General features: G+C 45.0%; 2 protein-coding genes across 3 annotated transcripts in view; one reads left to right on the plus strand and one right to left on the minus strand.

The window, feature by feature from the left end:
- The first annotated feature begins 13,957 nt into the window (after positions 1-13,957).
- The window catches only part of SFXN1 (sideroflexin 1), a 39,499-nt gene continuing 32,997 nt past the window's right edge, over positions 13,958-20,459 (plus strand). Inside the window, exon 1 of the mRNA XM_015641696.2 lies at positions 13,958-13,981. The gene's annotated coding sequence lies outside the window, so the exon portion shown is untranslated. The remainder of the gene's footprint in view (positions 13,982-20,459) is intronic.
- Positions 15,441-20,453, minus strand: DRD1 (dopamine receptor D1). 2 transcript variants are annotated; one of them, XM_015641689.2, is made up of 3 exons: positions 19,302-20,453; positions 18,889-19,200; positions 15,441-18,596 (listed from the first exon to the last, which is right to left on the minus strand). In XM_015641689.2, the coding sequence occupies exon 3, from the start codon at positions 18,586-18,588 to the stop codon at positions 17,230-17,232; it is 1,359 nt and encodes a 452-aa protein (XP_015497175.1). In that variant the 5' UTR covers positions 18,589-18,596; positions 18,889-19,200; positions 19,302-20,453; the 3' UTR covers positions 15,441-17,229. The 2 variants fall into 2 exon arrangements, with proteins under 2 accessions (XP_015497175.1, XP_015497177.1); XM_015641691.2 differs by lacking the exon at positions 18,889-19,200.

The following is a 20,459-nucleotide window of genomic DNA, read 5'->3' on the forward strand; positions in this document are numbered from 1 at the left end:
AATGTAACATATTTGAGGCACTTAAAAAGAGGTAAAGGGGGGGTAAAAAAAGAAGGAAAAGGAAAGAAAATCTTTAAAAGGAACCTTAAACCTTTACTTTGACATAAGGGAAAATTCTGAAAGTGGTTTGGGTTGAAGGATTTGCCGCATGTGTTAACAAGGCACCTCAGGGGTTACTCATTGACACAGCTCTAGTTCTGCACCTCTGGAGAAGGAGAAGGGCAAGTTCCTGCCTTCAGAGGTGAGACTGGACCTCCCCATGCTGTGACCAGCAAGCACAAAGCCCTGGGATCAAAGAGTGGCTGAGACAGAGGTTTTTGTTTCGTTTAAAACCTTTGCAGAACTCTCCCTACCCAGCCTCAGCCTGGGGACTTGCACTGCCCGGGACAGAGGAACATTCCCTGTGCACCCTGGTGCACCGGCTGTGGGTGACTTTGTCCCCTCCAAACTGCAGGGGGCACTTCTAAACCTTCGAGGGGTTTAGAAAAACCACATCTGACTGCTTTAGCCAGGAGCTCTCCTTTTCAGCCCAACCCAAAGAGGTGTTGAGCCTGCGGGGAGCGGAGGGCAGCAAGAGCTCGCTGTGCTAAGCTCCAATCCTGTATTTTCCCAAAGTAGCCTCTTCTGTTCCAGTCTTTCCTAAAGGATGAGCGTATCAGCTCCTGCACACCAATCCAGCCTCCTCTGTGCAGCACCTGGCAGGTCCCAGGGGCAGAGCAGCAGCACCAGCCCATTGCTGAGGTGGGGAGCCCCACTTGAGCATCTCCAGTGCCAAATCTGAGAGAGCCACAAAGGCAATCAGCTCCAAACCAACCCCAAAAGATCCAGAGCAGAGCATGGACCAAGTAATAAGACACAAAAATGCTCTTTTAATCCACACAATGGTCAAATTACTGTTGTAGGGCCAGAGCAACATGAGTTACATCTGGATGAGGATTTTATTCCAGCCCTCCTAAGGAGAGCACGGCAGAGGCTGGAACAGGCAGAACTCTGCCCTCAGCCCTCTGTCTGCAGCTCCCCTTGGTGAGCAGCCCCAGGCTGAGCTCCCCCCATGCTCTGCACAGCTCACACGGCCGCTGCTCTTCTCCCTGCTGCAAATTTTCCAGTTCCTCTCTGGAATGAGCATCGTCAAATGTCTCCTCGCCTGACTCATTCCTGCCTGGAGAGGATGGCTGGAGCTCTGAGCTCACTTTCTACCTCTTGGGCTTGTGGTTCAGCCTGTGACTCACACATCACCGCCTTGGACTTCTTTGGGTTCAGGCCTTTTTCTAATTTCTCTCCACAAAACTGTAAAGATTCACTGCCCATGACCCCTTCTGGAAAATTTAGTAACTTTTAGTAACTTGGTATTGATCTCTCTTCCTGCTGGATTCCTTTGCTGTGTGCTGCTATTTCTTGCATTTTCAGCTGTCTGAGCCCTGTGTGAACATGTATTTTTGTCTACACACATGAAATGAAACCTCTCCTCTACTATTAAAATCACAGAATGGTTTGGGTTGTAAAGGACCTTAAAACTCATCTCATTCCATGTCCCTGGCATGGGCAGGGACACCTTCCACTATTCCAGAATGGTCCAAGCCCTGTCCAACCTGACCTTGGGCACTGCCAGGGATCCAGGGGCAGCCACAGCTTGTCTGGGCACCCTGTGCCAGGGCCTTTCCACTCTCACAGGAAGAATTTTTTTTTTATATCTAACCTAAATTTCCTCTCTTTCAGTATGAAACCATCACTACTTTTGCTATCACTACAGTTCCTAATAATGAGTTCCTCTCCAGCTTCCTCTTCTGGCTTTGACTCTGATTTCCAGGACAAAGTGGACTTCACTACAAACACCAAATTGTTCCAGAGACAAATTGCTGGCTTTGTTGAGTGTTTATTTTTTTTTCCAGCAGACATTCTAGTTAGCTTTTCAAGCTCTTGGTCCTGCCTGAAGATAGCCATCCATCAGGTGTGCACCAGCTGAAGAAAAGACTTCAGAAGAGTATTTTGGAGACAAATCAAGCCTGTGGCCCTGACTGAGTAAGGTGAAAGATAGTTCAAGCTAAATTCAGAGGTGTGGACACATCTTGTTAGGCAAGTTCAGGGTGCAAGGGCATACAAAATTGGAACAAGAAAAGTGAAAATACAGGTTGAAACTCTGAATACAGAACTGCCCAGGCAGCCTTTTTGCATTAACTGAGAGCAACCCTTCCTGAGACTTGGCTGGGCCAGGGCAGGAGCAGGAGAGGAGCAGAAGAGAAATGGAACCACAGCAGGTCCTGTACAGATGTAGCAAAATCAGTCTCCAAGCCCTAAGCTGGGACCTTCTCCTCATTCCCACCCAGAAGCTGTAGCAATGCTGTTAAAAGACAGTAAATTAATTTTAAAATACAATATGGAAGAGAAGGCAACACTGCACGGGCAGCTGGGAAACAGAAGAAGCTCTCAGCAGATCTTCCCTTCGTTAGGAAGAGTGACAGGAGATGTGGCAGCAAGCTCAAGACCCTCAGCAAAAAGGTTCTCTTCTGCAATTTCTTGATATTCACAGCCAGATTTAAATATCACTCATTCCACAGCATTTCAACAGGAGGTGCCAGTTTTAAGTGCAGTACTATTAAAGCCAACGGAGCTGTGACAATTTATATCTAACTCACCGTGATGATACAAAACACTGGTGAAAAATGGGCAGGTGCTGTGCACTTATAAATTCTGATTTTGGAACTATTCTTTCAAGGGGCTATTTGCTTTTCATGTTCATTTCTTCCTTCACTGGAGCCTGACATTCAGCTGAAGTTATCTCCTCTCATTTAGAGAGCAATGTATCAGAGCACAGGAAAACTCACATCAGCTTTCTTATTACCTAGCAGAGAAAACAGACGTTAACTGACAGCAGAATGAAGAGGAATAAAACAATTACAATATTAGTGTCTGCCTCACAGATGGGGGAGGTACTAAATAACCACGAGTCCATTACAGGGGATTTCTCAGATGCTAAGAAGGTTAAATGGTTGAATGACTTATCCAAAAGTGATTGCTTTTCTGATCCCAGGTCCCTCGTGCTATGGCAACATTACCTTATTGCTTTCAAAATCACTAATGTGGCTTTTTTTTTATTATGATTTGACTCTTCTGGAAGGTACCATCCCAACCATCTGGAGCCTGTTTGCTCTGCCCAAGGTATTTAAAGCTCCCAGCACAGGCAGGACAGCAAGGGACAAACAACCCCAGGGCTGTGCCTGCTGCTGGAGGGTCCAGGGAGGGGGCCAAGGTTTTGTGCTTCACCCAAATCACCCAGAAGGAGAATATTCCACAGCTGTCACAGCCTTGCCCACAGCACAAGGTGGGACTCAAAAATTTGCCCCAGTTGATGGGAAATGCTCTCACAGAGCCCTCCCACTTCTCTACCTTTGAGACTGCACCTTTTCCATCAGCCTGGATGGGGTTTTTTCCCTCCTCTCCCAAGCTTTCCATGAGCTTTAGGATGAAATAAGCAAGCCAACCTTAGCCTAGAGATGAAAATCATGTCTGAGTTGATCAAATTGTTATGTGAGGTCACCCTGTGCATGTGGCAGTGGAGTAGATCTTCCAGTCTTTCTTCTCTGTAGAAATCTTCAAACACTGGGGAGATGGATCAGGAAGAAAGTAAAATACATCAGTAAAGCAGAAGAAATACTTTTAGGATCTAGAGACAAACGAACTGAGCGTTCTCAGGCACATGGTGGAATTTATTGGGTTGTTCTGTGCAGGGCTAAGATTTGGACTCTATCCTTGTGGGTCCCTTCCAACCCAGCTTGTTCTGTGATTTGAGATTCTGTGCACTGACATGCCTGTTCCTCCTGAGATTCCCCAGGAAATGAAAATTAATCCATTTTTAGATTCTTTCAGACACAATCCGATCCTCAATCTTAGCACGTCCTGTCTTTCTCCTTTCCACCAGCTCCATCAAAAGCCCTGGATACTTGAAATGGAAATGAATCCTGTAAAGGAGCTCTGGATTTGTCATTCAGTTTTGGTAATAAAAATCTTTCTTTGATCCTGCAAGATGTCACACTCACTGCCTGAGCATGTCAGCAAAACCCACTTATGGAGCTGCCATGTTTTTGCTGCCTCTCAATTCCTGTGACACAAGAACTGTACGAGATTCTGCTTTTCTAGGCTCAGATAAATATCAGCAATTTAATTTCTTTATTGAAGATTGGGTTTGGAAAGTTGATGGGACCATTAGCAAAACAGGGTCATGTCAAGTGGGTTTTTTCAGTCAATTAAGGGGAAAAAAAAGTAACTCTGACGCCTATAGGCATAAAAAAATAACAATTCTTTACCCCTCTCCACACTCACTTTAGTACCTCAAAAAGGCCACATCTAATTGGAACACAGAGCCAGAATGCAGCTTGCTTCTATTTCAGACCCCTTTGTACAGTACTCATCATCAGAACTCCTCTTCAGGGAGACTCAGAACATCAGGGCAGATTTTGTGTCTTAATAGCACAGATTTACATTTTAAATGTACAGCATTCTGTGCTACCGTGCAATCCTGCAAAGCTGCTGCCAGCAATTCCTGCTTGAAATTCCTGCTGCAATTCCTGCCTGTGTGAGGCCTAAAGCCAGACAGCAGAAACTCTCCTCATGGTGGGCTGGGAACACGAGCTGGGAATGTTGTTAGTGTGAGGCAGAATTGGTGTGAATTCCAGCAGTGCAGGCTGACAGCCTTGTGGAGATTGTTTACCCCACGATTCTGCCCAGGGAAACCTTCTGGAGTCAGGTCTGGACATCACAAGTGGGAGCAGCAACTCCCCAGCATCGGCCTGTGCTGTCAGCAGCACGTTATGAGTGGGACACGACTCTTTTTTTTTGTTGCAAATTCACCAAATCCCTCCTGTCTCTTTCCCATCTTTTGCCTCAATGTGAGTTGAACCTCCAGCTGCTCATTTTCCTTTTTATTTCTGTCGCTTAAGTCCTCTCAAGCTGTGCCAGCTTTAATAGGAAAGACTTCTGCTGATCTCCCCTCCTGCATGGCAGTGCTGGAATCACCTTGGGCACACAACTGCTCATTAAACACACGCATGGAAGCAAGTGATCAGTAATATCATCCCCTTCTCACATTCTGGTGTATCCTTTTATTAAAGATCTAAAAAGCACAAATGAAAGCTCTCCCTCTTTGTCTTCATTTAATAATAAATCCTTAAATTTGGAGACCTTGTCTTAAGCTCAAAACTTCCGTGGAGGTAAGGCTGGATCCAGTTGGAAGGAAAAGGAGCACATTTGGTGGAGTGGTGAGGTTTTTTGTGAGGTGGCCACACAATCCCAAGCACACAGGAGGTGAGGTAGTTTCAAGGACACCTAAATTCCTGAAGTTCAGATGTATTTTTCCCTGATGGAAGAGCAAAATCCAACAGAAGGCACCTCTAGACCCAGCCACCTGCGGAACTGTCTGCCCTGGCTCCAAAGCACAGCAACCCTCGAGCTTTCCCTCACAACAGCCCCGAATTTTCATGTGGGAAACACAACTTTCCTTTTCTGCTGTTCCCTTACGCTGCACTGATTTCACTGCTGTGACTGACACTATAAAAGTTTGTAGGTTTGCCTGAGGCACAGATCCAGCACAGAAAAATCTCTCTCCAAAGGCTGAGGCTCAGCAAAAGAGATAAGTGACTGAAAAAAGGGTTTTCTGAGGAAAAGATAAGACAGTTTTAAGGTGGTCTGGGTCTCACCCCAATTGCATTCTGCTAATTAGCAGGGGAATTCAGAGATCTCATATATATCAGGATAAACCTAATGCAAATCAGCAGGGAGTAAATTATATTACTGTGGATTTATTCAACTGTAATAGATCAACATTTGTCCCCGAGTGACTCCAGCATTTCTTCCCTGTGTGTGCAGTCCTGTCCCTGCTAATGCATCCCCTCAGAACGTTTCTTCTGCTAAGCAGGAAACAGGGAAAGAAACCAATTGCATTTGGCTTGATGGGAGAATTTCAAATGTACAATTTCCCTAAGACAGAGGCTCCTGTCTCAAACAAACACAGATATGTAACCATGCCCTCACATGGAAAACAAGATAATCTCAGACTGTGAAAATGTAAGATTCCTCAGAGCTCAAGAGGCTTCACTCCTCTGTATTTCTCTCCTGAAACATCTTTTGCCTTAATCCAGAGAGACCAGTAGTCCAGATCCTCATAATCATTCACCCTGCCTTCTGCATGCTCCAGGATGCACCAGAAATTAAGTAGCTGCTCATCTGGCACCGTCTCTTTCCCTAAACTCGCTGATTAGAAAGTGCTCCAGGGCAGAGCAGGGATTGCCTGAGCTCGTTTCTAATCCAGCTCCAAATGACACGGTCAAGTTACCAGATGCTCCCCACACCAATCCCACATGGCAGAGCTGCTCCCAGCCCTCACCAGCAGACAGGAATTGTACATTTCAATGTCAGTGTGCTGTGTCATGGCAGTGGCACGGCTCCCTCCTCCTGCTTCTGGCTGAGGAGAGCAAAAAGCACAATAAAGTGAACACTTTTACTGTTTACATTTTGCTGAACTCATTGCTGTCTGGCAAACATCCTCATTTTATGTGACTCTGTTTCAGGTGACTCATTAATTCTATGGCTCATGATTGACCTTTCTAAGTGTGACCAGGAAATCAATCAGAAAATCTCTCACCTTCATAGCTATTGCTGAAAGGAATCACAGATGTCTCAGAATCAAATATGTTTGTTTCCACCTCACAGCAAGTTCTGCATGGGTGGGGAGGAAGTTTGGGATTTTTTGGAGGGTGGTTTTCAGTATTGAAACTCCTCTGCCCAGTTCAGAATTAAGATTTCTGAAGCCTGCACATTTAATCACGAGTCTTTTCTCCAATTAGGGAATAGTTCACAGCATGACCACAACAAAAGAAAATAAAATCATGTTTCTCACTATAAACTGAAAGGTTGGTGCCCATGTCTAGACACACAAATTTTCCTGCAGTGGTTAACATTGGTTTTGATTAGAAAATTGTTTTTACTCCAGTTTTAGCCTCACAAGACAGAATTATTATTTGGCAGCTGAGATCTGAGAAAGCTCAGAAGCTGGCCAGTTAAAAGTAATATTTTTCAGTTTTAATGAAAAAATATTATTTGCTGTATTTTTCTCCATCCTGCTTGGAAGAAAATGTTTTCACTGCAGGGCTCTGACTGCAGCTCTGCATCACATGGGAGTCCAATGGCAGAGAACAGCACTTAGAGCATTAAAAATGCATTCTCCACGTATCAAACCAAAAAACTGTGCCTCTTGGCAGCATTGCTGGCCTAATTTTGGCTGCAGAATGAATAAAATCAAGGCTTCCACTGAAATCCCAGCATGCAGCTCCTGAGCTGCAGGCAGGGAGATAACAGGGAGGGAGTTTGGGCAGCTTTTGGGGGCAGAGGCTGTGGGTGCCCTCTCCATCAGAGCTCTGTTCTGAGCGAGGCAGCACTTGCTGAGCATCCCAACCGAGATGCAGCCTCGTTAATCCCTCAGCAGCTCGGAGCAATGGTTTCTTGCCAGGGATGGGAGCTGTTCCTGGATTTCCCTGACGGGAGGGAGCACGGGGTGGTTGATCTGGCACACACTTGAGTCCTCACACACCAGCTGTGGAGGGGGAATGTCTCCATCCCCTCACAAGAGAGCATTCAGGACTAGCTGACCCAAGAATCTGTCTGTTGAAGGATTGCTGAAGGTAATCCTTTTTTTTTCTTTTTTTTTTTTTTTTTATGAGAGAGGTTGATTTCAGAAAGGAACAGAGGAGGCAGAAGCTGTTTGGGGTGCAAACATATCACAGACTGGTTTGGGTTCTAAGAGACCTCAAAGTTCATCTCATTCCACCCCCTGCCATGGGCAGGGACACCTTCCACTATCCCAGGGTGCTCCAAGCCCTGTCCAAGCTGGCCTTGGACACTTCCAGAGATCCAGGGCCAGACACCATTTCTGTGGGCACCCTGTGCCCAGGCCTCAGCACTCTCACAGGGAAGAATCTTTTCCTAACATTTAATCTAAAACTCCTCTCTTTTAGTTTAAAACTATTCCCCCAGTGTTATTTGTCCGTGTAAAAAGCAAGGGATGCAGCATGGCAGCTGTAATGAGGATTAGTTGAGGAGTATTATGATGTCCCTGAGAACAAACCAAACTCAGGGCCTCCCAACCCCTCAAATCCAGGCCCTGTGCGATAACAGCAGCTTCTCCAAGACTGACAAATGATAATGACTCTCTGAAAGCAACACTTAAACCTCCTCGTGGATGTTCCTCCCATCTCAGCTTCCCACTGAGACAGATGTGATAGATCAGAACAAGCTGGAATTAAAGTATGAAATGGCATCACACCCTGAGCCTGCGGGAAGGAGCGGGAGCTGCGCCCTGCCTGGCATCCGAGCTCCTCACAGGGTTGAGTAACAATCACAGAAATCACAGTACTGAAACCTCAGCCCTGTGAAAACCCCCTGATCTTTCTGTGCTGACCATGAGGCCTAATAATTTGTGTATCTTCCTTCACAGCTTTTCCATGGACTGACTAAACCAGCAACAACCTGGGCTGTGCCCACACATCGGTGCAGGCTTGGATCCACAAGGAACGACTCTGCAGCATTACATGCCATCCTTTTATTTTCCTTAAGGAACTAAAATACAAGGAGCATTTTGATTAATTCAACTGTTGAAACAATTACAGTGTGTTTAGTGCCCTTGAGTTATGGATGCAACTAAACATGCTAAAAAAAGCAGCAGTGTTACAAGACAATGCAAATTAAGGGAGTCCTTTGTAATAAAACAAGATATTCAGTCCAAGCAAGGGAAATCCTCACTTCAAAGGGTAAAAACAGCTTCTCAGAGAGGAAGGTCATCCTTCCTAATATTACCTTTCTCTTCAGTGCAGTGATTCCAGGTTTCCCTGGGCAGTGTTTCTGGAGCATTGTTTTTGCTCACGCTAACAATTGAGCTGGCCTTCATTATCTATGGGTATTTGTAGTTTAAAGATATTACATAAGACCCAGAGGAAATTAGCATTCAGGAATGATATTGTGTCAGTTGTGAGCAACAGAAAGCATTAAAATAAAATCACATTATAAAATGTAATAGAATAAAAAATTTAAATAATAAACTAAAATAGCAGTGAAGCTCTTTCATTTTAGGGAAAAGTGTATTTTCTCCTCAGACACCCCACGCTTCCCCTCCAGCTGAACTGCAAACCCCAGAGGCTTTTACTGATGACTCTTTCCTACACTTAACTTTGAGCACAGGCAGCAAATGGACGTGGAGAAGAATCACCAGTTATTTTGAAAAGGGAAGTGAAGGAAATATTGAACACACCATTGATTGCAGCCTGCGGTGTGCAAAGTGTTTCCTTCATGGTGCTGTTCCTGGGAATGGATGGGCACTGCCACAGGGAGACCCTGCTGGGGCTCCTCACTCACACTCAGCAGTTTTGTTGTGGTTTCCCTGCCTTACATCCATCACTGGGGTGGGAATCCAACCCTTCACTGAGGAGTTCATTCCCTGGATGTCAGGATCGATAGCTTTATATTCTCTTTGCTTTTATAGTGCAGCTGGGTCATTACTTCAATCACATGTCAGAGTTGAGGGTGTCTGAACAGCAGAGCTGGATAAATACTGCAAAATAAAATCTATTTCTGCAAGTGGTTTTTGAGCTGAGAAAGGTAGGGAGCACAGGCAGCATTCCAGGGGTTAAGTTTACCAAGGGGTATGAGCTCATTGACTTTTGGACCTTTTTTTGAGAATACCTCAGTCAGTTCACTCAGGGGACTCTGTCCCACCCCAAAATGTGCAGCATTCACCTCGGGATGTGAGTGGGGAGATCCCAACAAACAGGATCCCTGGGATGCTGCATCCATGCACAGGTGCCAGGGATGTCCCACGGGTCACACCGTGCCTGGCTGGGCTACAAACATGCTGTTAAAATCACGTTCAAATCACATTCCTACTATTTACTTTATCTCAGTAAGTAAAGAATAAAGAGGCTGAAGGAGTGAACGTGCATTAAAAACAGGGAAGGGGGAAGAAGGAATTTACTCCTGCTGACAAGCTGCAAGACAGCCACAAAGGGCAGGAATTCCTGTGTAGCTTGGGTACAAAAAAGCCACTTAGAGAGGTAAAAGTCCACTGAGACTCCCAGCAAAAGGCTAATTAATCACTCTTATTATAATGAAAGCTACCTTCACATACTCACTTAATCATTTTTTAAAAATATAATCAATATTTCACAACGAGGGGAACTAAACAGCACAATTGAAATTGCTACATGTCTAAATGTGACTGCCTATTATGCTGTTTGCTAGAAAGGTTTTTCCTTGTGCCACACATAATCCCAAAGCTACTTACACTGTATTTTATCCTCTCAAGCAAGTAAGAAATATGACTGGAAGTTTCTGCATGAAATTGCTCTCATCAGAAATTGTTCTTTTTTTTAAGATTGTCATACATTAATAAAATGCATTGAAAATGTTCTACTTTATAAGGATCATAATAATCTTTAAATTTTCTTCTGAAATTTTAGCTATTGTAGTCTTTCTTACTTCAAAAAGACTGCTGTTCTTTAAGGCATAAATCTTGCTTTTGAGAAAATTAAACTGTTTGCAAACAAATCCAGAAAAATATGAAAGTGGATCAGGTTTTGGACTTACAAAAAAGATACCAACAAAAAATTGCCAATTTTTTTTTCCTCAAAAATAATTTCCCACTGTTCAAAAACAGCTGTTTCCAGGGGGTTCCTTCCACTGCTGTCCCACATCCCAACAGAGCTGGTGGGATCCAGGGTTCCAGGAGGTGTCAGGAGGCTGCAGGAGCTGCTGGAGCAGAGTCTGTTCAGCTGAGAACACAAATCCATATCAAAGTCTGATACCAGCACAGAAGAGCAAAGAGAAGGGAACTGGATGGTCCCATTTACAATTCTGAAATCATTACAGAAATTGCCACAAAAGCTAAGTAAACAATAAAATGAAAAAGTACATAACAGTATCATTAAATCTTTTTTATTATTATTATTTAAAACACTTTTACAATGCAATTTCAAAGTTTGTTTTCACAATTTCTTTTGACGTTTCATCTCTCTGGCACAAAGTGCTGGCATGGAAGATCTGTCAGTCCTGACAGGTTTGTCCTTTTAATGCAGGTGATGCAGGCCTGGTTCATCTCCTGCTTCTGTAACAAAGAAATTCTCATTTAAATTTACCATTTGTCCCTTCCACACACTCCATGAATCCTTTAATTGAGGATGATGGATGCTGTGTATGAACATGCACATGAAAACAGATTATTGATGCTGACACAGAGTGGCATCCAAATCATTAAGAACTTGGCACCATTGAGAACTCCTTTTATTAACAGAGAAATAAAATGAAAACAGGGGAAAATGCCTGGTGTCTGAGTCCAGAATTTCCTCTGAAATTAAGAGAAACTTTGCAATGGTGGCAAAGGGTAGGGAAATGTTTGATTCCTCTGCTTGCAACAGTGGAAGGACAATCTGGAAAGCAAATATTTCCCTCATTCTCTTCTTTCAAGATCTCACAAACACTCTCTTCTCTTAGGAAAATGTAAAATGAATAGGAACTATTATCTGAAAATCGAGGGATGGGAGCAGGAAAAGGTTTTTTCCAATCCAGTTGTTTAATGCAAGTCATATTAACTTGTTTCATTTTATTTTAGTGTTTAACTTCCTTGTCACTATAATTCAAAGCAGAGATCTGAGTTTTAAAAATCTCACACTGCAAACTCCATAGTTAACTGCATCAAAAATAAAATCATATTGAAAATGTAAGAAATTATATATACAAATAACACTTTTTCTGACTGTCTGGTTGGGGTTGGGTTTTTGTTGTCATTATTTGAGATACCCTACAAACTCTTTTATTCCTGTTGGTTGGGAACTATTCCAACAGCAAAAATGCAACTGGTTTGGAGGCTGTGCCACACACAGCCCTGAGCGAAAACCACATTCCCTGCTGAGCTGTTCTTGTGGTGATGCAGGGACTGGGAGCTGGTTTGGTCCTTGGGTCTGGCCTGGACCTGGGCTCCTCCCTCATCCCTCTCTGGATGCCCAGGATTGTGGCAGGGCATGTGGGCACAGGGTTTGCCCAGTGCCACCACCCCAGCCCCGCTCCCCTGCAGCCCCTTGCTTTTTTTTGTGCCTCTTCAACCCCAAAGCATCCATTTCAGCAGCTCCAGAGGGTGATAATGAACCAGACCCAGGGTATTCCTTTGCTCCCATTTCCATCCTGGGTGAAGCCAGCCCCAGCCAGAGGGACAGGAACTAAAGCCAGGCCACTGACACAAATCATGTTATTTTGGTGGGTCCAAGTGTGTGGCTGCAGCTCTGGGAGATGGGTACCAGGATTTGCACCTCCTGCCATCCTTCACCCAAGCACTGAGGAAATCTCCTTCACCAAAAATCCACCAGGAACATCCCTCTTGAAAAAGAGAGGAACAGCCTGGCACCATCAAAAGGGAAATGCACAATCAAAGGGAAAAACTGGAACAGAAAGGCAATGACACCAGCACAGCAGGGCCAGCATGACCAACATGAAAACAACTGTTATATAACCATAATACACTCAATTTTCACGTTTAGCCCCAAAATTACATCTGTAGAAAGATGCTGGCAGTGGTGGCTGGGCAGGGCCAGCACAGGGCACAGTAGATCCCTTGGGAAAGGCTGGTGCCACAATGCAACCCCAACTCTGAGATCTGGGGTGTGGCAGGAGCACCAGATTCTCTCTCAAAGATGAGATCATCACCTGAACTAAGATTGGAGCCTGACACTTGGTTCACAGTCCAGTGCAAAAACACCTTGGATTTGTGTTTCCACCTTTTAAAAGCTGTGAAATAAATACCACAGTGTTCCTTGTCTAAGTCACATTCATTGTGTGGCCACATAGGCCATGTGCTCATCTCTAGGAACACACTCCATTATCATTACACTAGAAACCAAAATAATTGCTGGAATAATTTGCCTTGCAAGGTACTAATCATAGCAGGTTTTTGAGATTTAAATCAGATTTAGTTGCTTCTGGAAGCTCTCAATCCGAAAAAAATCCAGGATTGGTTCCCAATAACTGTGTCATTAAACCTGTACCTCAGCAAAAGCATTTCCTCATTCATCCTCTATCTTTTGCACACTTTGTTAAGTTAGAAACTCAAATCAGCACAAAATGCTTGACGAGGGGAGAAATGTATTCAGATTTTATCTGTTGATTGCAGCTCATTCATTGCCAACAGCTCCTTCATCAAGGCCATCAAGTGAATCATTAACCTCTTCCATCCACAAACAGGAAAATACCTTCAGTCACGAGGAAGCAAGAACTTAAAAAAAGTTTCCTTGGTTTATCTGGGTAAACTTGCATTCATGTCCGGCATGGGAGAGGGACAGAGCAAGGTTCACTCTGCAGAGGAAAACGCTGCTGGAGGGGAGCAAGGCAGGGAGAAAAGTGTGAGCAGGGAAGAGAGAAAAGTGGCTGATTCCCCCGAAGTAGAGGTGGGGACCATCCTGGTGGGAGCAGTGACATCCCTGTCCTGGCACTTCGCTGCTCCTCTGTGTCTGCCTCTGCCCGTCACTCATTCCAGCACACAGGAAGAAAAGGCTTTCCTAGAGAGGTGTTCCACTGAAGTGGCCAAAGTTTTCTCAGGGGAGACGCTCTCAGAAATGAATCCCAGAGCAGCAGCTGCCTGCCAGGGTGGAACAGGCTACTCACAAGTTACTCCAGGCAAACCTCATCAGTCAGCTCCCTGCTATCAGCTCCACAGAGCCCAGTGAGAGCCTGGCACTCCTCCAGCCCCCGGGGTGCACCCTGACATTGGTGTGACCACTCGTTCCAGCAGACCGCTGGTTTTGAGCAGCCAGGGAGCAGGCACAGAGCAGATGCAGAGCAGGTAATAAAAACAGCTTCTGAGCAATTAATCCAGCACATAAATCGAGAAGCAGTTAGCAGGTGCCTGCTGTTGTCCCTGCTAGCCACCCCTGCCACTGGTGTCCAGGCTCTGCAACAGGTAAGGGAGGCATTTCTGGGAGCAGGATGTGGGAAGGGGACTCTTGGCTGTGCTGGGGGGGAAGGATTTTAATTTGGACTTCCTTCCAAGCAAAGGGTGATTGGGGAAAATAAAGCCAAAAAAGGCAACAGAAAGGCTCTGGTAGTAATGGGAAGAAAGGCAGAGAGGACAGGTAGAGGGACTTGCTGGGAAGACTGGACAGCAAAGGGTAAATGGGGTGTGTTAGTAAATGAGGATCAAGGCCAATTCATGTTATTTTAAAATGTATGGAAGGAAAATGAGTCAGAAGCAAAAATTAGTTCAATCAAATGAGAGATAAAACAATAAAATAAAGTCATCCCAGGGTCTCTCCAGCCTCTCACACCTAGGGGACACTCCCAGCAGCAACAGCAGCAGCACTTCACCAAACTTCACAGAGCCCCCTGAAACTCAGATCCTTGTGCAAGGGGGGAGGTTCTGTGACAGCTCCTGGTCAAGCAGAGCAAACATTTATTACAGAATACAAATCATCCCCTATGAACTCATGCAAAAACGGCACCTTGCTTTACACAATCTCCTTAAATCATATTTTGCATTTATATCAAACTGCTGGGAGTTTTGAGAACAAGTAAGAAACCACAGAACTTCCTCTTTGGCCTGTGTACTTTTTAAGAAATGAAATAATTCCTCAAAGGTACCCCCAAAAAATCAGGCATTAGGAAATTTTCCCAAAGGAGCCCAGACAGGTTGGAGGCAGCCACGATGCTTTGTTTGCCTCAGACCTGCTGCTTCACTGATCCCCCAGGAGCAGCCAGGGAGGGGGAGCTGGACATTCCCACAGCTCCTGCACCAGCTCCAGTCCCTGGTGCTGCACTGTTCACTCCCAGTGGCTTTACTCGAGGCTGAATTAACCATGTAGATTTGTTTCTTTGTTTCAAAATGAATCTGCTGGCAGTGGCAAAGGGCTGCCAAGAGCAGAGGGATCCTCAGCTACACCCATCATCACCTCACTGCTGAGGTGGTTCATTTTGCTCCAAAAAACAGACACCAGCACTGGGCCTGTGTCAGGCTTTTAGAAGTACTGCACAGATTGGGAGGGAAAAAAGAAAAAAAAAAAAGGAAGAACAACAGTAAAAACATGTTATAAACCAAATTCACTATGCTGTTACACCAAGGCAAAAGTAATCTTTTAAATAAAAATCACCAGTAGGTCGAGCTTTACACATTTAAAGCAGAGAGTGGCTGTTTCCAGACTGCTTTTACTGCTTCCAAAACCTAGTTTAGAGCAAGGGCTCTGTGGTCTCTAGTAAGGAGGTTTTCCTCTGCTTCTAACAGAAATTCCCATCTGCCTCATGGGTGTGATCCCAAATAACAGCAAATGGGAAAATAAAGGAGCTGTCCTTCCCTTTATCACGATCAATACAATTGCCAAAAAACAGCATGTATTTAATAAATGCAATGTAGATTGCTTTATTTGACCTTCTGTTCACAAAATAATTTTATTATATGTATGAAAGCAGCATACAGGCAATAAAATTATGAAAACATTCACAATACATAAATACACAGACCTGATGCAGGATGTATATAGTTTGTTAGACTTTAATTTTTTTTTTCTCTCAGTTCTCTTTTCCTGACAACACTTTTTTTTTTTATATATATGTTCTGAAAAAAGTTGCTCCAAAGGGTATTTTCTCCCATTCAGAAAAGAAATTGATTTCTTTGAATGCTGCTGAATATTAACACCCAACGTTCCTGTTGCTAATGCTCACTGATTGCTTTTGGCATGGCAGAGGGGAAGCAGCAGGGAAGGACAGTGGAAAAGTAGCAGGATTTTTTAATTAAACATTGGCAACTTTTTTTGGAGCTCACAGGAGGATTTTGAGACGGAGGGTGCAGTTCCACCCGTATTTAGAAATGTTTTGATCCAAAATGGTAATGAGGCCACTATTCCTTATTGATTGGAGTATTGACATGGCAATCACTAAACTGCAATGTCCTCCCAGCTCCCAGAGTAAAGCACCAGGGACCTCAGGTTTTAATTCTGACTGTGACAGAGGAGCAGACAGACAGCAGGGTCCAGGTGGTCCTGCAGGATAACAAGGACCTTCCTACCATTATAACCCAGTGTGTTTGTTCAGAAAAGATATCCAAGACTTGAAATAAGAAAAGTCTGAGAAAGCTGTTTATCTTACATAAATACAAAACACTATATACTAAGAATTGTTATCTAAGAAGCTTTCCTTCCCAAATCGGACTCTTCTTAAGGTTGTAGTCATATTTAAGGTATTTACAGATCCACAAACTTGACATTCTAGCAAAGTCTCTGTAACATGAAACTTTTTAAAAATAAATAGCAGCAATTTCTTTTATTTCTATAAGGGAAGAGAATTCACAACTCAGTCAACTCTGGTCCTATCTTTTGAAAGAAATCCCACTTAAAAATAAAAAAAAGCCCACAAGCAAATGAACTCTACACAGCATCAGTTCTGTTGATTCCTTCATTTCTTGCTGAGCTTTTTAACATTCCTCCATTCCCCTCACCACCCCTCCAGACTATCAGAGCTTGTAATAAAGTGCTGACTGGTTGACTGGTCAAAATGCAGTTATGACACTTCAAAAATATCCCATTATTTAAACATCTTAAATAACATAAATAAAGCTAGATCTCTTATAACATATGAAAAATATCAATTTAAAACAATAAATAAATAAAACCAGTATCAACATATTACCTCCCAAAGCTTTAAAAATAACCATTCTCGTTATAAGGCTCAATTATTTGTCAGAAATAATTTTAAGAAGGCATCTACCTACCTTTACAATCCCTCAGTCTTTAATTAGGACCTGTTAACACCCACTATCACAAGACACAGCAATCTTTTAACTTCTAGTAAACATTAATCTTTAAATACTCAACATTTATCTTTTACCTCACTTTTAGCTAGAAATTGGTTTCTCTGTACAGAGAAGAAGCAACATTTTCTTTGTAACTGCACTGTATCTAAATTTGTAGATTTTCCTCAGTATGAACAGTACAGTTCATCCTTTTTTATAACCAATTTCCAGTATCTTTTTCTGTTTATTGTTTGAAATGTTAAATTTGCTCTGAATGCCAGGAAAATTAATTCTGGGCTTGGTGTAAATGTGCATTTTTCTCCCTTAGAGCTTAGGTTCTTACCAAAAAAATCTTGTATATCTTTTTTTTTTTTTCCCCAAAAGATTATTACAATATACACCATTAGGTCTTGCTGAGTAAACCTTACTGTTCAGGTTTTATGCTGCCCATTCTGTGTAATGGGATTGATCTTTTCCAAAGAAACATCAGCTTCATAATCCAAGATACCCGACAGTGCTGGAGACATTTTCTCCAAGGTCTTTGACAGTTCACTCTCGTCTTCCTTTTTAAGAGGTTCTTCTTCCGGGCAGATAATTGAGTGTGGAATCAGATAAACCAGATTAGACTCTTTGGGGCTGGACCCTTTAGGCTCGTGTTGGCTGGAAAAAACCACTGCCCCATTGTTGTTAATGCTGACAGTCTCGATGGCATTGCCAGACATGGGGCAGAGCCTGTAGCAGCCCAGCAGGGTGGAGAATGCCTTGCGGAAATCAGCATTGAAGGCATAAATGATGGGGTTGAGGGAAGAATTCGCCCATCCAAACCATACAAAAACATCAAAGGTGGTGGAGTTAATGCAGAAAGCCTCTGCTCCCTTGGATGGCTGGGTGGGCTCGCAGAAGGGAATCATGCAGTTCAACACAAAAAATGGCAACCAGCAGCACACAAACACCCCCATGATCACCGAGAGAGTCTTCAACACTTTTGTTTCCCTCTTGAAGGACATTTTGAAGTTGCTCTCTGGCTGCTGGCAGTCCATGCTGCTCCTGTTGCCACCTGGGTTCTGGCAGTTCTTGGCATGCACTGCTGCTCTCTCCAGAGCCGAGATGCGCCGGATTTGCTTCTGAGCAATCCGGTATATCCTGGTGTAGGTTACTATCATGATGGCCACAGGGATGTAGAAGCTAATTAGAGAAGAGGAGATGGCATACATCCTGTTTAGGCTAGAATCACAGTTGTCCATGGTTACACCTTCTAAACTGGCATTGAAGTCCAAAAAGCTCGTGGTTGCAGCCTTGTGCCAATTCAGCTGCACTGGGATGAAGGAGATCAACACGGACAAAGTCCACGCCACGCTGATCATGATGAAGGCTGCCTTGGGGGTCATTTTCCTCTCGTACCTAAATGGGCTGGAGATGGCCCAGTATCTGTCCACACTAATGACACAGAGGTTTAAGATGGAGGCTGTTGAGCACATAATATCAAAGGCCACCCAGATGTTGCAAAATGAACCAAAAGGCCAGAAACCAGCGATCTCAGCCACAGCTTTCCAAGGCATGACCAAAACTGCCACTAAGAGATCTGACACAGCCAAGGAGATGACAAAGAAGTTGGTCACCTTGGACCTGAGGTGGCGAAACCTAATGACAGCTGCACAGACCAGCGTGTTTCCCAGCAGCGTGGAGAGGATCAGGAGCGAGAGGAAGCAGCCCGTGAGGATCCGAAAGGAAGAGGAGTCCCTTTCCACCAGCAGCCCTTCCCCGTCCATAGTGGTGTCGTTCCAAGTCATGGTTTCTCCTGAGGGAAAATCATATCATGATTTTCATGACGACATCAACTCCTCTCCTTGCAGAGATCAGAGACATCAGACGTCCATTAATTACTCATCACCAAACCGACCAAAGGTCTTTTCCTACAGTCCCTTCGCCCCCGGACTGACCTCACCCTCTTTGAACCATCCTGAAAGCTCTGTGAGCAGGAACTGAAAATGCACTAACACAGTCCACCCTACAGACAGGGGGTTTCAGCAATCCCTTCAGAAACACCCTGCACCACCCTGGCATGGAGTAGCCCAACTCAGACAGCTCACCTGTAAATGTTCTGCTGCCGTCCTCTGCAAACACACCCCACACACAGCAAAGCACTCACTTTTCCATGCTTGCATCTATTCACACTTAAATAGACTATTGATCGAGTGTTTCCAGGGTCCACTGCAGCAGCCCTTCATATTTACTGAAGCATTTTAGAAAAGATGCCTTTTCTCTAGTTCCCTAAATGTCTCACTGATGAAACACTCCATCCTTCCTCCTCCGTGCATTCCTGTTACAAAATGCACCGGTCCTCTTGTTTCTTGGTAGTATCAGAAAGCAAATCTTCACTTTCTTCAAACTGTTTTATATTTCTAGGACAAAATACATAAACATACAGTAGGTGTGTTTTAAAGGCTTTCAGCAAGAAATTAGGTTATTTAGTTTGACTTAAGCAAGAAATGCTGGCTCCTACCTTTCAGCTCTGATTCCCTGTTTGCTCTGGGACGCAGGGCCGTCTCTCCTCCTGCTTTAGTTTTGGAATTGCATAGCAAATCTTATCTACAAAACCAACACAGGAACACTGCATTGCATCGTGCATGTGGGGTTTTTTCCCTGAAAGTGTAAATCGGCGGGGGGAGAAGTAGGATTTAGACCAGCAGGAGTTAGTTTTCAAGGGAGCAGCAGGTCTGTGCCGTCGGACCGTGCGTGACGGACCCTGCTGGTGTGTGCCCAGCTCCCTCCATCCCACGGCCCCTGCTGATCACTCTGCAAACTTTGGTGGCCGAATCAGTCCCAGTCGCACTTTGTACATCCCGTTGAGGCGGCACATCAGGGCAAATCATCCCAGGCAAAAGGCACGGTATTCCCAACACTGGCAAGAGCCGATTTACCAGTTTTTCTTCGGTCGTTTGACGGATGAAGAAAGATGCGAGAGGAAGAGAAGGATCCGAGTGACCTTCCCTCGGCCACCACGCCGGCGATGCCCGCAGTGGGTTCCTCTTCCAGCAAGAACAAGTCGCTTTAACACTCCGCTGCCAGGTTATAGCTCTCCATAACTACTCCGGAATAATCCCACCTCCTGCTCAGCGGGGCTGCGCTCCAGGGATCGAGTCCAGCTCTTACCATGCTTTTTCCCTCTCGGAAAGGCGCAGGCGGAGGCAGCTCCTCACACTCTCCCGGTGCCCGCCCCGGGCCGCTCATCTCCCGGCTTCCTTCTGCCCGGGGCAGGGCTCGGCAGCATCGCCCCTCCAGGAACGCTCTGTCTGCCTGGCGACTCCTTTCTAAAGGATTAAGACAAGGGAATGACAGGCATGGAGGCACGCAGCGGGCAAAAAGCCACCCCCCTTCGCCTCCTCTATCATCTTCGGTCGGGCGCCGCTTCTTCTGGGCAGCTTTTCCTGCCTTCCTGGGGAATATCGTCCCGGAAAGCCGGGGCGAGAGGCAGAGCGGGGCTCCGGGAGCGGCTCTGGTGGAGTTTAGCGCAGACGGGGTTACTTTGCCCGAGCTGCGGGACGCGCGGGGCGCTGCGAGCCGCGCTCGGTGCGGACAGTGAGTACCGGCCCCGCGCCTCCGCGATGGGCGATGCTCGGGAGGGGCCGCGGGGAGAGGCACCGCCACCGGGGGAGCGGCG

This window comes from Parus major, chromosome 13 (genome assembly GCF_001522545.3).
Source record: "Parus major isolate Abel chromosome 13, Parus_major1.1, whole genome shotgun sequence".
Lineage (NCBI taxonomy): Eukaryota > Metazoa > Chordata > Aves > Passeriformes > Paridae > Parus > Parus major.